Source organism: Sus scrofa, chromosome 5 (genome assembly GCF_000003025.6).
Source record: "Sus scrofa isolate TJ Tabasco breed Duroc chromosome 5, Sscrofa11.1, whole genome shotgun sequence".
In the NCBI taxonomy this organism is placed as follows: Eukaryota; Metazoa; Chordata; class Mammalia; order Artiodactyla; family Suidae; genus Sus; species Sus scrofa.
Genome location: NC_010447.5, coordinates 87999022 through 88017143, shown reverse-complemented (window position 1 = coordinate 88017143; position 18122 = coordinate 87999022). Strand labels below are relative to the sequence as shown.

Sequence of the window (18122 nt, the reverse complement as noted above, 5' to 3'; positions counted from 1 at the left end):
GGGTTTTATAGCGGCTTTCTGATTTTGGTAGTCCATCGAAAAAGGGAGTTTGAAACTTGCTGTATATTGTTAATGATTGTCTGCCCATGTCCTGCCTGAAATACCATGATTGTTTATGAAAAGTATCTTTGATAAAGCTGGATACAGTTTAGCTTGGTAAAAAAAGATTTCAAAGATATAACTAAAGGAGGTGCTAGACTTAAAACAAAATGAAAAATTCAATGATAATGTATGGCATAGGGAACTATATTCCATATCTTGTAATAATCCAAAAAAGAATATATATATTATATGAAAATATATAGATACTGAACTACTTTGTTGTACACCAGAAACTAACACAATATTGTAAATCAATCATACTTCAATCAATTAAAAAAACACAGTATGGTAAAAGAAAAAAAAAATCCGGTATGGTATTGGAACAAAAATAGACACATGGATCAATGGAACAGAATAGAGCCTGAAGATAAACCCACACTTATGTGGGAAATTAATCTATGACAAATAGGCAAGAGTATACAATGGGGAAACTATAGCCTCTTCAATAAAGAGTGTTTGAAAAACTAGACAGATACACGCAAAATAATCAAATATACTCCTCTTTCACAACAAGAACAAAAATAAATTCGAAATGGATTAAAGACATAAATAAGACCTGAAACCAGAAAAGTAGAAAAAAGCATAAGCAGTAAGCGCTTTGACATCGATGGGTCTTAGTATTTTTTGGATAGCTCCTCAGGCAAGGGAAACAGAAGCAAAAATAAATAAGTGGGACTACATCCAACCAAGAAACTTTAGTACAGCAAGGGAAAATATCAACAAAATGAAAAGGCCACCTACTGAATGGGAGAAGATATTTGCAAACTATATATACAAAAGAGCTTAGTATCCAAAATATGCAAAGAACTCATACAAGTCAACATAAAAAAATTTTTTTTAATGGGCAAAGTATCTGAAGATAAATTTCTCCAAAGAAGGAACAGACATGGCCAATAGACGCTTGAAAAGATGCTCAGCATCACTATTCATCAGGGAAATGCAAATCCAAACCACAATGAGATTTCACCTCATACCTGTCAGAATGGCTATTTTACTTACATATACACACGTGTGTAACACCTAGTAAGTGTCGGCGAGGCTGTGGAGGAAAGGGAACACTTGTGCACTGTTGGTGGAAATATAAATCGGTGCAGCCATCATGGAAAACAGTATGGAGGTTCCTCAAAAAAATTAACATAGAACAACCAAATTATCCAGCAATCCACTCCTAGCTATTTATCCGAAGAAAATGAAAACACTAATTCAAAAAGACATATGCACCCCTATGTTCACTGCAGCATTATTTTCAATAGCCAAGATATGGAAGCAAACCAAGTGCCCATTAAGAGACAAATGGATGAGACGATGTAGTATATATACACAATGAAATATTCCTCCGCAATAAAAAAAGAATGAAATCTTGCCGTTTGTGACAATATGAACGGGCCTAGAGAGTATTACGTTGAGTGAAATGTCAGACAGAGAAATGCTGTGTGATTTCACTTACATGTAGACTCTAAAAACCAAAACAGGAGTTTCCACCATGGCTCAGCAAAAACAAATCTGACTAACATCCATGAGGACGCTGGTTTGATCCCTGGCCTCGCTCAGTGGGTTAAGGATCTAGTGTTGCTGTGAGCTCTGGTGTAGGTTGCAGAGGGGGCTCAGATCTGGCATTGCTGTGGCTGTGGCGCAGGCCAGTGGCTATAGCTCCGATTCAACCCCTGGCCTGGGAGCCTCTGTATGCCAAGGGGGTAGACTAAAAAAAAAAAAAAAAAAAAAAAAAGAACAAGCATAATAAAACAGATAGAGTTATAGGTACAGAGAATAAACAGGTGACTGCCAGAGGCAAGGGGATGGAAGGAGGATAGAAAAAATAGATAAGGGAGATTTATGAGTGGTGGGTATAAAATGTACAATGTGGGGAATAGAGTAAATAAATATGTAGTATCTTTGGATGGTGACATATTGTAACTAGACTTACCTTGGTGATCATTTTGAAATGTATAGAAACATTGAATTACTATGTCATATAGCAGGAATTAACATAGTGTTGTAGGATAATTATACTTTAAAAACAAACTCAGAGAAAAGAGTTCAGATTTTTGGTTTTCAGAAGCTGGGGGTTTGGGAGGGGGAACTGGATGAAGGCAGTCAAAAAGTACAAACTTCCAGTTATAAGATAAATAAGTCCTAGGGATGTACGACCTGAGAAACATAATTTAAATTGCTGTTATGTTATACAAGAAAATTGTTAAGACAGTAATTCCTGAGTTCTCATCACAAGGAAGAATATTTTTTTTCTATTTCTTATTTTCACATTTTTTTTGGCAGTACCCTTGGCATGTAAAAATTACCAGGCCAGGAATCAGACCCATGGCACAGCAGCGACCCATGCCGCTGCAGTGACAATACCAGATACTTAACCTGCTGAGCCACAAGAGAACTCCATATATTTCTTTAATTTTGTATCTACATGAGATGATGGTTTGTTCACAAAACTTACTGTGATTATCATTTCACCATGTATGTAAATCAATTCATTATGCAGCACACCTTAAATTTATACAGTACTGTATGTCAAGTATATCTCAATAAAACTGGAAGAAAAATTCCGATTTTTTTTTTTTTTTTTTTTTTGCTTTTTTAGGGCCGCACCTGTGACATAAGGGAAGTTCCCAGGCTAGGGATCAACTCAGTAGCTGCTAACCTACTCCACAGCAATGAGGGATCTGAGCCATATCTGTGACCTAAACCACAGCTCACAGCAATGCTGGACCCTTAAACCACTGAGTGAGGCCAGGGATCGAACCCACATCCTCGTGGATGCTAGTTGGGTTTGTTACCACTGAGCCACGATGGGAATTCCTGAAAATTCAGTTATTTATAATTGCCTAATTTTTAGTTGGTTTTCTTCAGACTGTCTTTTTAAAAATTTATGTATTTAAGGGCTACACCTGTGGCATATGGAAGTTCCCAGGCAAGGGGTCGAATGGAGCTGCATCTGCGATTTATGCTGCAGCTTTCAGCAATGCCAGATCCTTAATCCACTGATCAAAGCTAGGGATGGAACCTTGCATCCTCATGGATCCTAGTCAGGTTCTTAACCGGCTGAGCCGCACACAATGCAAACTCTGATACTAATTCTTTTCCTAAACTCTATGCAGGAGTTCCCGATGTGGCTCAGAGGTGACGAACCTGACTAGGATCCATAAGGATGTGGGTTCCATCCCTGGCCTCAATCAGTGGGTTAAGGATCTGGTGTTGCCGTGAGCTGTGGTGTAGGTCACAGATGGGGCTCGGATCTAGCGTTGCTGTGGCTGTGGTATAGGCCAGCAGCTACAGCTCCAATTCCACCCCTACCCTGGGGAACTTGCATGTGCCATAGGTGTATCCCTAAAAAGACAAAATAAAAATAAAATAAAATAAATTCTATACAGTACTTTTTTTCCTTTGAGGAGAAGTAGGAGTCCATAACAATACTTCTAAGCAGTTATGCCTCTGTGGCCCATCTTTTATGGCTCTTACTGATAAAGTGTGAAGACTGAAGCTCCCTAAGCCTCCCTTGCTCAATTCTCCCAACCAATCACCATGTTACCAGGCAGGGGAAAGTGGTGAAAAGGTAATTTACTTGGAAGCACAAAGAGCAATTTGATTCTCAACACTTTACCCAGTAAGAGTCCTGATGGAAGGATTACCAAGCCTTACCAACAAGAAGCATTATAAAAAGGAAGCAGGTTTTCAAAATCATTGAATTCTCAACACCTATGCTTTTCCATTCATGTCACACTATGGAGTTTAGGTTTGCACATATTAAAACCTTTTCAAAACTTGAGATCATGTGATTTTTGATAATATTTTGTATGTTATTGGACATGTGATTCAAGTTAGGCTAATCAGACGTCATGTTTCACAGGCTGCATACGAAGTGCAGACATACTGGGATGGATGGTATAGAAGCTGATGCCACTGGCAGTAGTGCACTATGAAGAAGGTCTGCTGCTGAGATGCTTGGGGCTGCCCTGGCTCTGCTCTCCTGGGGTCTTCTTATTGATCTGGGGTCTTATTAATGAGATGATGAAGTCTGTCTTTGACTCCGTGAATTCCCCAAATCCTTTAAAAACCATTCCCCGCATTTAAGTTACTTGGTGTCTCTTGCTTGGAACCAAAGATCCTTAACTGATTAAGAAAGAAAATATAGGAGTTCCCGTAGTAGCTCAGCAGTTAACGAACCCAACTAGTATTGATGAGGATGCGGGTCCAATCCCTGGCCTTGCACAGCGGGTTAAGGATCTAGCATTGCTGTGAGCTGTGGCGTAGGTCACAGACACAGTGGCTACAGCTCCAATTCAACCCCTAGCCTGGTGCAGCTTTAAAAAAAAAAAAAGATGAAAAGAAACAAAATATAGGTCTTAATGCCTATAGATAGTATGTTTAGGAGTTCCCGTCGTGGCTCAGTGGTTAACGAATCGACTAGGAACCATGAGGTTGCAGGTTTGATCCCTGGCCTTGCTCAGTGGGTTAAGGATCCTTGAGCTGTGGTGTAGGTCGCAGATGCGGCTTGGATCCCAAGTTGCTGTGGCTATGGTGTAGGCCGGCAGCTATGGCTCCGATTCGACCCCTAGCCTAGGAACCTCCATATGCTGCGGGAGCGCCCCAAGAAATGGCGACAAAAAACAAAACAAAAGAAACAAACAAACAAAAAAGAAAGTACGTTTAGAATTCAGAAAGAACCGAATCCAACAACATACCAAAAAAATTATACACCATGACCAGGTTGGGTTCATCCCAGGTTCACAAGGATGGTTCAACATACGCAAATCAATCAGCATCATACACCACATTAACAAAAAAAAAGTCAAAAATCATATGATCATCTCAATAGATGCAGAAAAAGCATTTGACAAAGTCCAACATCCATTCATGATCAAGACCCTTGCCAAACTGGGTATAGAGGGAACATTCCTGAATATAATCAAAGCCATTTATGATAAACCCACAGCAAATATAATCCTCAATGGGGAAAAACTGAAAGCCTTCTCACTCAAATCTGGAACAAGACAGGGATGCCCACTCTCACCACTGCTCTTCAACATAGTTTTGGAAGTCCTAGCCACAGCCATTAGACAAACAAAAGAAATAAAAGGCATCCATATAGGAAGAGAAGAGATAAAACTGTCACTGTATGCAGATGACATGATACTATACATAGAAAACCCTAAGGACTCAACCCCAAAACTACTTGAACTGATTAATAAATTCAGCAAAGTAGCAGGATATAAGATTAACATTCAGAAGTCAGTTGCATTTCTGTATACCAGCAATGAAACATTAGAAAAGGAATACAAAAATATGATACCTTTTAAAATTGCACCTCACAAAATCAAATACCTCGGAATACACCTGACCAAGGAGGTAAAGGACCTATATGCCGAGAACTATAAAACTTTAATCAAAGAAATCAAAGAAGATGTAAAGAAATGGAAAGATATTCCATGTTCCTGGATTGGGAAAATCAATATTGTAAAAATGGCCATACTACCCAAAGCAATCTACAGATTCAATGCAATCCCTATCAAATTACCCATGACATTTTTCACAGAACTAGAACAAACAATCCAAACATTTATATGGAACAACAAAAGACCCAGAATCGCTAAAGCAATCCTGAGAAACAAAAACCAAGCAGGAGGCATAACTCTCCCAGACTTCAAGAAATACTACAAAGCCACAGTCATCAAAACAGTGTGGTACTGGTATCAAAACAGACAGACAGACCAATGGAACAGAATAGAGAATCTGGAAATAAACCCGGACACCTATGGTCAGTTAATCTTTGACAAGGGAGGCAAGAGCATAAAATGGGAAAAAAGAAAGTCTATTCAGCAAGCATTGCTGGGAAACCTGGACAGCTGCATGCAAAGCAATGAAACTAGAACACACCCTCACACCATGCACAAAAATAAACTCCAAATGGCTGAAAGACTTAAATATACGACAGGACACCATCAAACTCCTAGAAGAAAACATAGGCAAAACACTCTCGGACATCAACATCATGAATATTTTCTCAGGGCAGTCTCCCAAAGCAATAGAAATTAGAGCAAAATTAAACCCATGGGACCTCATCAAACTGAAAAGCTTTTGCACAGCAAAGGAAACCCAAAAGAAAACAAAAAGACAACTTACAGAATGGCAGAAAACAGTTCAAATGATGCAACTGACAAGGGCTTAATCTCTAGAATATAAATAACTTATACAACCCAACAGCAAAAAAGCCAATCAATCAATGGAAAAGTGGGCAAAAGACCTGAATAGACTGTTCTCCAAAGAAGATATACAGATGGCCAACAAACACATGAAAAAATGCTCAATATCACTGATTATAAGAGAAATGCAAATCAAAACTACCATGAGATACCACCTCACACCAGTCAGAATGGCCATCATTAAGAAATCCACAAATAACAAGTGCTGGAGGGACTGTGGAGAAAAGGGAACCCTCCTGCACTGTTGGTGGGAATGTAAACTGGTACAGCCACTATGGGGAACAGTTTGGAGAGACCTTAGAAATCTATCCATAGAACTTCCATATGACCCCGCAATCCCACTCTTGGGCATCTATCCGGACAAAACTCTGCTTAAAAGAGACACGTGCACCCGCATGTTCATTGCAGCACTATTCACAATAGCCAGGACATAGAAACAACCCAAATGTCCATTGACAGATGATTGGATTCGGAAGATGTGGTATATATACACAATGGAATACTACTCAGCCATAAAAAAGAATGACATAATGCCATTTGCAGCAACGTGGTTGGAACTAGAGACTCTCATACTGAGTGAAATGAGCCAGAAAGACAAAGACAAATACCATATGATATCACTTATAACTGGAATCTAATATCCAGCACAAATGAACATCTCCTCAGAAAAGAAAATCATGGACTTGGAGAAGAGACTTGTGGCTGCCTGATGGGAGGGGGAGGGAGTGGGAGGGATCGGGAGCTTGGGCTTATCAGACACAACTTAGAATAGATTTACAAGGAGATCCTGCTGAATAGCATTGAGAACTTTGTCTAGATACTCATGTTGCAACAGAAGAAAGGGTGGGGGAAAAATGTAATTGTAATGTATACATGTAAGGATAACCTGACCCCCTTGCTGTACAGGTGGGAAAATAAAAAAAAGAAAAAAAAATCCAGAAAGGTAGGAAGTCTTTGAGCTTTGGAAAAAATAATTTGTTCAGGAACATTTGCTGGTTGAACCCAACAGGTGTCTAATTTTTGTGCTATTTGTATAACTCTGCATGCAAATCAATTTATATCTTCTTTAGCCAAAGTAATTTTTATGACTCAGCCTTGACTCTGACTATATTCTATCCTTCTGGACATTTTTTTGAAGGTGGCACTGGGGAAGAGTCCTTTTTCCCAATCATTTAAAATATGTTTGAGATATAATCAACATTGTATCTCCATTTTAAATTGTACAATTGAGTGTTTTTTTCATATATTCACAAGGTTGTATAACCATCATCACTATCTATTTCTGAACATTCTCATCCCCCTAAAAAAAACCCCACACCCACTGGAGTCATTTCCCATTTCCTCCTGACCCCAGCCTCCAGAAACCACTAATCTAATTTCTGTCTCTATGGATAGGCCTATTCTGGACATGTCATATACATGGAACCATACAACATGTAGCCTTTTGCGTATGGATTCCCTCACTTAGCATAAAGTTTTCAAGGCTCTTCCAAGAGATCTTCTTTAAAGCCTAGCAATCAGTCTCTCTCATCAAATACAAAATACATCTCAATAAAAATAATTTTTCTTTCCTTTTGGGGGCCACACCTACTGCATATGGAGGTTCCCAGGCTAGGGGTAGAATTGCAGCTACAGCTGTTGGCCTACACCACAGCCACAGCAACGCAGGATCTGAGCTGCATTTGTGACCTACACAACAGCTCGCGGCAACGACCAATCCTTAACCCACTGAGCGAGGCCAGGGATGAACCTGAAACCTCATGGTTACTAGTCGGATTCGTTTCCTATGCCACAATGGGAACTCCACATCTCAATAAAAATACTTTCTAGGAGCTTCCTGGCCACTCAGTGGTTTAAGTATCCAGCATTGTCACTGCTGTGGCTCAGGTCACCGTTGTGGTAGGGGTTCAATCCCTGGCCCAGGAACTTCCACATGCTGTGGTCATGGCCAAAAAACAATTATTTTCTATATATGTAGGAATCCATCTGGGATTCGTTTTCCTTTAATATCTTATAAGGGCTAGTTATTTTTCACTCTAAAGACTTGAGGGTATGAAAGGAAGAAACTAATTCTTACAGGAATCACTAAAACAAAACACAGTACTCTTTAAGCAGCAACCTGGGGTCACATTTTTTGCTGTTCTTTCTCATTATCCCTCTTTTTCCTTATCTTACTTTATTTTTATGAGAGCATTGGTCACTCCCCAACATAATATTTGTTTGTTACTACCTCTTGCCCTACTAGAATATATGCTCCAGAAGAACAGGGAATTTTTGTTTCTTTACTAATGCCTGTATCTCTGGTATCAAGAATAGTGCTTGGTGCATAGTAGGCACTCAGTAAATACTGAGGAAAGAGGGAATGAAGGAGGTTTAGTGTGAGATGAAACTCTTTAGGTAAAGAGAGGACAGGTGACCAAGCAGCCCTGCTGTCTTCCCTAGCATTTTCCTAGGACCGTAGACATTATCAGTGGTACCACCTCACTAGCTATGGGGCCCTCTGTGCCTCCTTTAACATTCTGGCCCAAACAAAAGTCCACTCTCCAGATTTGCTGCCTCCTTTCTCTCTCACTAAGATTGTTTCAATTGCTACCTAAAAGTTCTCCCTGCCCACAGTTCCATCTCTCTCGGTTTCATTATCTGTATTGGATCAAAAGAGATCTTCCTGGGAGTTCCTGTCATGGCTCAGTGGTTAACGAATCTGACTAGGAACCATGACGTTGTGGGTTTGATCCCTGGCCTCCTTCAGTGGGTTAAGGATCTGCCGTGGCCGTGAGCTGCGGTGTAGGTTGCAGACATGGCTCGGATCCTGTGTTGCTGTGGCTGTGGTGTAGGCCGGTGGCTACAGCTCCGATTAGCCCCCTAGCCTGGGAACTTCCATATGCTTTGGCAGCGGCCCTAGAAAAGGCAAAAAAAAAAAAGAGAGAGAGAGATCTTCCTAAACCATGCTGTACAATCATGTCACTCCCATATAAAATACTACAGTGTTCCTCACTGCTCTTAAAATCAAGTTCATGTTTCTCCTTCTTCTTCTTCCCTTCATGGCGCCCAAGGCCTTACATTATTTATAATTTCATCTTTTGTAGCTCTCCTCATGCCTTCTCCACCTTACATTTTATAATCCAGAAGAATTTTGTCTTTGGACTTGCTGACTCTGAGGTACCTAATAGACCTCCAAGTGGAGAGGCTCCAAGCCTCAGGTGAAAAGTCTGGACTGGGATGAAGTTTCAGGGGTCACTAGTTTACAGAGAGGGAAGTGTGGGAAAGAGCGGATGTGTGGAGTTCAAAGAGGGCTGGTGGCAGAACACTGAAGAGGCCCACCTTCCAGGAGGGGCCCCCAGTCAGGAACGCCCTCTTCAACATCTGGACTCCTTCACGATCCAGATCAAAAGAACACGTTTTCCTATTTGCAGTTCATCCTCTCTCTTTCTGGTTTTTAGTGAGAAGACAAAATTGTAAGGCCGGTGTTCTTTCATTCAACACTGGCTACAAATTATTATTGATGCAAAGCCTAGCAATTTAACAACAAATCTGAGTATTTGACAAGACAAATACTCAGTAAGCCAGTACCTCTTAGATTTAAGAAAAAAGATTATGCACACCCTAGTCACTCTGACCCAGCAGCAGCCCAGATCCCCAAGTGATCCGTATCTATGTCCCCAGTCTAAGCTTCACCCTGACATGGTCACAGCCCATCCACTTGGCCCTGATTTGTTCCAGTCACTGCCTGGGGCACTCTCCTGTTGCCTCTAGGGTGACATGGGACCATGGAAGGACGAGAAGGGCAGGGAGGGATTGAGACAAGGAGCGGGCCATTAAAATCATCCTCACTTCTTATTCGTGATGCTCTTCCATCTATTTGGAACACTAGGTCTGTGGAATGTTAAGAGTTATTTCCAAAAAGCGTTCTTAAGCGAAATGATAAGGAATTTGGACAAAGTTATTTTAAACAAAGTTAAACAGATATCTTTAGAGAGAAAAAAAAAAAACAGGAAAAAGATTAATTGACCCATAAGCACCATAAAGTTTATACTTATTTGGTGGTTTGTTATCATGAAGTCGAGTTTCTTGGGCTGTTTGATACAAAGGGCAAAGAGCTTTCTGGAGATATACAAAGATTGGTTGTGATGGTTACAAGGGCTTTTCACTTGTATCCTTCAGATAAATATTTGTAATTGGAAACGGTATTTATTAAAACGATGTTTGTTTACTTTAAGTTATAAACTATATTTGTATAAGAGGTTGATTTGTATCCACCAAACTTGATATACTCTAGATTCTAATTGGTGCCTAAATAATAATAATAATAATAATAATTTATTATTGTTATAATAATTTTTCTTTTTCGGCTGCCCTGTGGCACATGGAGTTTCCAGTCCAGGGATCAGATCCAAGCCACAGCTGCCACCCAAGCTACAGCTGAGGCAACATCAGATCCTTAACCTACTTTGTGGGGCAGGGGACCGAACCTGCGTCCCAGTGCTCCCAAGACACCACCGATCCTGTTGTGCCACAGCAGGAATTTCTATTATTATTATTATTTTAGTCAGAAAGCATCTAGTCCTTTTATCTGGACTTCTTCCTACTTCTGAAAGCAGAGCAAATGTCAATTTTTATCTATCACTTGTCTGAGAGATGTATTTTTTCCACAAATGTTCAACCATCAGGTGAGACCCCAATAGAAATCTTAATATGGTTTGTCCTCAGAAAAATGCATTTTTCTGACGACTGTTAGTGTTGGAAGGATACCTAGATCATCTAATCCAGTCCCACTTGATTTACAGATAAAAAAATTTCGGGGAGTTCCTGTTGTGGCTCAGCTGGTTAAGAACCTGACTAGTGATCCATGAAGATGTGGGTTCAATCCCTGGCCTCGCTCATTGGGTTAAGGACCTGGTGTTGCCATAAGCTATGGTGTAGGTCGCAGATGCAGCTTGGATCTGGCATTGCTGTGGCTTTGGCATAGGCCAGCAGCTGCAGCTGATTCAATCCCTAGCCTGGGAACTCCCTTATGCTGCAGGTGCAGCCCTAAAAAGCAAAAAGAGAAAGAAGGAAAGAAAGGAGGGAGGGAGGGAAGGAAGGAAGAAAAGAAGGAAGGAAGAAATGAAAAGAAAATTTTCACTAAAAAGGTTAATTATCTGTAGACACCCAACCAGTTTGAGGCAGAACCAGGGCCAGAATCAAGATTTACTGCTTTTCCTATACTGCCCCCCTGTCATTTTTGTTATTGTGGTATAATATATATAACAAAACTTTCCACTTTCACCACTTTTAAGGGTACAATTCAGAGGCATTAAGTATACTCACATTGTTGTGCAATCATAACCACTATCCAGCTACAGAATGTTTTCATCATTCCAAACTGAAACTCTGCAGCCTCTAAACAAGAACACTGCCTTCCCCATTAAGCCTAGGCCCTGGTAGCTACCTTTCTATTTTCTTGACTGTTCTTGGTACCTGTATAAGTGAATAATATGAAATTTGTCATTTCGGGTCTCACTTACTTCACCTAGCATAGTATCTTCAAAGTTCATCCATGTTACAGCATGTATCAGAATTTCATTCCTTTTTAAGGCTGAATAATATTTCAATGTAGGTATATACCACATTTTGTTTATCCTTTCATCTACTTTTTTTTTGGCTGCACCCATGGCATGTAGAAGTTCCCTGGTAAGGGACTGAACCACACCACAGTTGTGACCTGCACCACAGCTGCAGCAACACCAGATCTTTATTTTATTTTATTTTATTTTGTCTTTTGTCTTTTCTAGGGCCGCACCCTTGGCATATGGAGGTTCCCAGGATAGGGGTCTAATTGGAGCTATAGCCGCCGGACTCTGCCAGAGCCAGAGCAATGCAGGATCCGAGCCACGTCTGTGACCTACACCACAGCTCACGGCAACACCGGATCCTTAACCCACTGAGCAAGGCCAGGGATCACAACCTCATGGTTCCTAGTTGGATTCGTTAACCACTGTGCCATGACGGGAACTCCCCAGTCCAGATCTTTTTAATCTGCTGTGCCACAAGGGAACTTCCTATCCTTTCACCTCTTGATGGATATTTGGGTTGTTTCCACCTTTTAGCTTTTGTGAATAATGCTGTTCTGAAGCAAATAGCTGTTCAAGTCCCTGCTTTCAATTCTTTTGGGTATACGCCCAGAAGTGGAGTTGCTAGGTCATATGATAATATTGTTTACTTTTTTGAGAAACTATCATACTGTTTTCCGCAATGATTGCATCACTTTACACCACCTCTACCTTTTTTATGTACAGTAGGAAGAGTATTGGATTGGCAGTTACCATTCCAACCCCAAGACTGATGTGCTGTATAATCTCAGATGAGCCACTTGACCACTCAAACTCAGGCTCCTCAGTTAGGAAGAGATAAACCACCTTTGGCTTGCTGACCCTACAGAACTGTTATAAGAATTCAACAAAATGAGATATACAGACTGCTTTACAAGCTAAAATGTTATTTACTGGAAGTTATTATTAGTCATCTGTACTAAATTTGAGTCAAATTCAATGTCAAAGGAGAAAACCATGAGATATGAGGAAGGAAAAGGATCATTAAAGAAATTTGCTACAGAAGATTTTGATCTAAAAGTCAGTCTTTTTTTCTAAAACCTAGGCAATTTGACCCTAAACAAAGAACACTGTTCCTCTGTGCAAGTGCAAAGTTACACCCAGCTTGGGAGAAGATGAGAAAAGGGCAGATCAGAAGTGGGTCAGTCAGCTATTTGAGTCTGAAGCTCTGCAAGTCAATGTTCTATTAGAAACATTTAGAATCGAGTTTGCAATTCTTTTTTTTTTTTTGTCTTTTTGCTATTTCTTGGGCCGCTCCCGCGGCATATGGAGGTTCCCAGGCTAGGGGGTCTAATCGGAGCTGTGGCCGCCAGCCTACGCCAGAGCCACAGCAACGCAGGATCCGAGCCGCGTCTGCAACCTACACCACAGCTCACGGCAACGCCGGATCGTTAACCCATTGAGCAAGGGCAGGGACCAAACCCGCAACCTCATGGTTCCTAGTCGGATTCGTTAACCACTGCGCCACGACGGGAACTCCCCGGGTTTTATAATTCTCTGTAAACACATCATTCCTGGGACAATGTGGCTTATTCCCTTTGGTTGATGATAAAAGTTGCTGAAATATATCCAACGGTTTTCTCTGAATTTAAATCGCTGGCTTAGTTTTACTCACATAGCTTCAAGAGCAGTCTCTAAATAGGAAATGTTAGAGGCGGTCAAGACGGCAGAGTAGGAAGACTCCAAATAGGAAATGAAGCTACATGTTGGCTTTTGGAAAAAGTTAGGGATGTCCTTTGATTTTGAATCCTAAATATCAAATATACTCTTTTAGCACAAATAAGTTATATAAATACTGATTTTGTAGCTACTATAAAGAATGCAACAAAATAAGAAGAATAGTATCTCTGCCCGAAAGAGATTAAGGTCAGAATTGAGGCACTGAAGAAGGTAATAGCAGTGTTGCTAAACTTTATAACTAATGACATAACAATTATTTTCACACTTATTTACACATATTAATGCTATTGTACACAAAGAGCATTCCTCTTAAGGACTTTTTTTTTCCATGTTTTAAACATTTAAACTTCTGCCAACTCTTTCTTGTGCCCATCCTAAAAAGTATCCCATTTTAAAGAACATTAAAGGCCTAGGTCATTTTATGATGTGATGCCAAGCTACTCAACTATTAAACAGAAAAGTTTATTGGGCCTAGAGAGTATCTGGTCAGATGGGTTAGAGAAGGGATTCTTGACCTTGGCTCCAAAGCTTTGTGATAGAGACAGTGATGCAAAACCAGTGCTTTCAGAATCACTGAAGAAGATGGCCAGGACGTTAAGGCTAAGGTGAGACTGAAGCACAAGGAAGGAGGGAAAATACTGTGAGAAACAGGACCAGAGAATAGAAAAGTCACCCTTGCAGGGTAGGAATTCTCTCTAAGACATCCCCTAAATTATAGTTTGGCCTCTGAAAAGGAGAGCTCACTGTCTGCAAGGCTATGCACTCCAGCATTTTACAGTTCTAACTTTTTAATGTTCTTCTTTAAAATAATTTAATATCCAGCAATAAAAGATCTATTAAACAATAAATCATGGTACAGCCATATATTGAAATATATTTAGTCAACATAAGTGATATTGCTATAATAGAATTTAGAAACAATATTGATATAGGGAAATGCTTTTAATATATTATTATATGTACCTTAAGACCCTAATTCAGGGTGTGTGTGTGTGTATGTGTATAAACATTGGAAGGAAATACACTAACCCATTAACAGCGTTTATTTCTGGGTAGTAGAGTATGAATAATTTTTGCTTCCTTCTTTATGCTTTTCTATATTTCCAAAAATTGGGTTATACCAGTAGAACCCTTCCTCAAATAATCTGTGGTGCTGGCTTCTCACAGAAAAACCCAGATAAATCTCTAAAGACCTTTGTGATTGAAACACTAAGAAGGCAGAAGAAATAGGAAGATAAATGGATCTTGTGCACATCTCTACAGAGATAGACAGCTAAGGGTGTTTCTGGAGTCCCTGTGGGTGCACACAGCTTTATCCCATTCCTTCAATAGTTTTGCTTTCATTGTGACTCCCTGGGGAAGAAGGCAGATACACCAGAGGTATTCACATTGGGTTTGTTTTCCAGGAGAATCTGCTCTGCTCTGGTGAGTCCCAGAAAGTTCTTAACTTCCCCTGCCCAGGGCCTCCTCTCATAAATCCTTTTACCCTTTCTGCTGATAAAATGGTTGAGAATACCTGCTGTGTAGAGAACAGAGGAACTTTGATTAAATGTCCTTACTACACACTGAAGAGGACATCAAATATCAAAATGTTTAGAGTGTGTTCTAGGCAGGCTGCCTGGGTGTGGTAGTTCAGGCCTGAATTAGCCTTGAAATGAGGAAAGAGTGGACAAGGAACCACTTACAGCTCAAAAGCCTCATATCCTGCTTCCATGGCCCTTTGTTCTGTGTTGCTCAATGTTGCTGTGAGTCCCAGAGAGTGAAAGCCCAGTCTGCACGTGGCCAGACAACCTGTTTGTATTTCGAGGTTCTTAGAAGCCAAGCAGAACTCCCTAAGAAGATACTACTACAGTTTTAGGGTATTTTTTTTTTTTTTATTTTCCCACTGTACAGCAAGGGGGTCAGGTTATCCTTAGATGTATACATTTCAGTTACAGTTTTTCCCCCACCCTTTCTTCTGTTGCAACATGAGTATCTAGACATAGTTCTCAATGCTATTCAGCAGGATCTCCTTGTAAATCTATTCTAGGTTGTGTCTGATAAGCCCAAGCTCCCAATCCCTCCCACTCCCTCCCCCTCCCATCAGGCAACCACAAGTCTCTTCTCCAAGTCCATGATTTTCTTTTCTGAGGAGATGTTCATTTGTGCTGGATATTAGATTCCAGTTATAAGTGATATCATATGGTATTTGTCTTTGTCTTTCTGGCTCATTTCACTCAGGATGAGATTCTCTAGTTCCATCCATGTTGCTGCAAATGGCATGATGTCATCCTTTTTTATGGCTGAGTAGTATTCCATTGTGTATATATACCAGTTTTAGGGTATTTTTAAACATCAACCTCCCCTCCCCTGAACCTTTGTTAAGTGTAATAAAATATAAATACACTGATTTAGTAAAAATAGATGGGATCAAATAATATCAAATAAAGTAAAGGAGAAAAAACCTAAAACTACTTTTTAAAAACTGAGTTTTATGGTATAATTTCTTTTTTTTTTTCACTTTTTTTTTTTTTTTGTCTTTTCGCCTTTTCTAGGGCTGCTACTGTGGCATATGGAGGTTCCCAGGCTAGGAGCACAATTGGAGCTGTAGCCACCGGCCTATGCCAGAGCCACAGCGACTTGGGATCCGAGCTGCGTCTGTGACTACACCACAGCTCACGGCAACGCCAGATCCTTAACCCACTGAGCAAGGCCAGGGATCGAACCTGCAACCTCACGGTTCCTAGTCGGATTTGTTAACCACTGCGCCATGAGAGGAACTCCTGTCATAACATACTCTCATCATTTCTACTGATCACACTGAATCATACTACTGTCTTTGTTGTTCCCTGTCTATTTCTCCTTTTGAAGACAGAGATAACATCCAGAATGGACAGAATAATGTAATACCATGACACAGTCATTTGTACAAAACATTGTAAAAAGACAATCTTGTCCCTCTTCAGAGCCCCAGGTAATGCACATCCCACACTCTAGCACGTTTGCATTAGAATGAACACTTTAGGTAAAGAACTGTCCCACCCAACACATCTGAGTACACTAATAAAATGAATCATCAGCTGAGTTTTCACAATGCTCTTTGCAAGTTTCCTGCCTTCATTAAATTATCAGGAAAATGAAGATTAATTTATCATGGACAATCCCATCTATTCTCTGTACTGCTTTGCCCACAGAAACCCACACACAACATGGTAACATCAGACCAATTCACCTCGTGTTTTCCCTTTAAAGATAAAGAAAATCAAATCATTTTGCCTTGCTCCTGAAGGAAGGCAGAACCTCCCCAAGACCCTCAGGACTCCATCTGGCTGCAGTCTTTCCCAGAGCTTGCTGGCCCAGGGACAAAGCACATTTATTTCACATGGTTCAACACTGTCACCCAGTGGACAGTCAGCTAGGCAGGCTGAGGCCTTAGCCTTGCTCTTGGTTTGAAAGTCAGACACTGATAGCCAGTGTTTGAATGAGACCCTGTTTGTTTTAGGTGATCATGAATAATTGTTGATATTCTCTTACAGGGATCTAGTAAGACCTCAGATGACAAGGCTTTGATTTGGATGTCACAGATGAAGGCAACGTAAGGAGGACATACATTTATATTATGCTGGTACTTTTATTTTTTTAAAACCACCATTAAGTTTACAGGAAGTACAGACTATAAACCAATGACACACAGTCTGCCAAGACTCGCAGGATCAAATAGGCTTGCAGGAACTGGGTGATATTTGATCACCTGCCAGGTACTGTGGGAAGAATTTCCTGCCACAGAATAAGACTCATTGTTCATTGTTCATAGTGGCAGGGATGTGTATTTTGAAAACTGAAAGTAGATTTTTTTTGTGTGTGCATATATGGGTTGAAATCTTAGGAAGTTATTCACTTTTCTATAGTAAAATTAGTGGATGAGCTACCTTTGCCTTCTCTATTTCTCAAAAGACATGTACAGATGCAGCCTCTGCCCCATTTCATTTGTCCTAAGTCTCTTTCTCTTGTATAAACTGTCATTTGAACAAGAACAACAAACTTACTTTTCATGTTAAGGTAAGAAACTCTCTGCCTATAAATATTAGTGCTAGCATTATCATAATTATTACAATATCAGTCATATTTCTTATTCCTAAATTTAAACTGTAATAAAGTATCTCTAACCTAGCAGATGAAGTAATGGTATTTTTTTTTAAGCTGGAACGGTCCAGTAAGATCATCCAGTCAATTGCTTTTCATTAAAATGATCTAGGGAACCTTTTAAAAAGCACTGATAGGGAATTCCTGTTGTGGATCAGTGGCTTATGAAAGCAGCTAGTATCCATGATGATGTGGGTTTAATCTCTGGCCTTGCTCTGTGGGTGAAGGATCTGGTGTTTCCCTGAGCTGTGGTGTAGGTTGCACATGTGGCTTGGATCCATGTTGCTGTGGCTGTGGGGTAGCCCTGCAGCTGCAGTTCCAATTCAACCTCTAGCCTGGGAACTTCCATATGCCATAGGGTGCAGCCATAAAAAGCAATAAATAAGTAAATAAGTAAATAAATAAACAAAATAAAATAAAA

At 40.2% G+C, this 18122-nt stretch overlaps 1 protein-coding gene across 1 annotated transcript in view; it reads left to right on the top strand.

Annotated features, from left to right (window-relative positions):
* VEZT (vezatin, adherens junctions transmembrane protein) overlaps window positions 1-17117 on the top strand; it is a 104742-nt gene extending 87625 nt beyond the window's left edge. The window contains exon 13 of the mRNA XM_013998069.2: window positions 17095-17117. Coding sequence (XP_013853523.1) covers window positions 17095-17102 — 8 coding nt within the window. The 3' untranslated portion in view covers window positions 17103-17117. The remainder of the gene's footprint in view (window positions 1-17094) is intronic.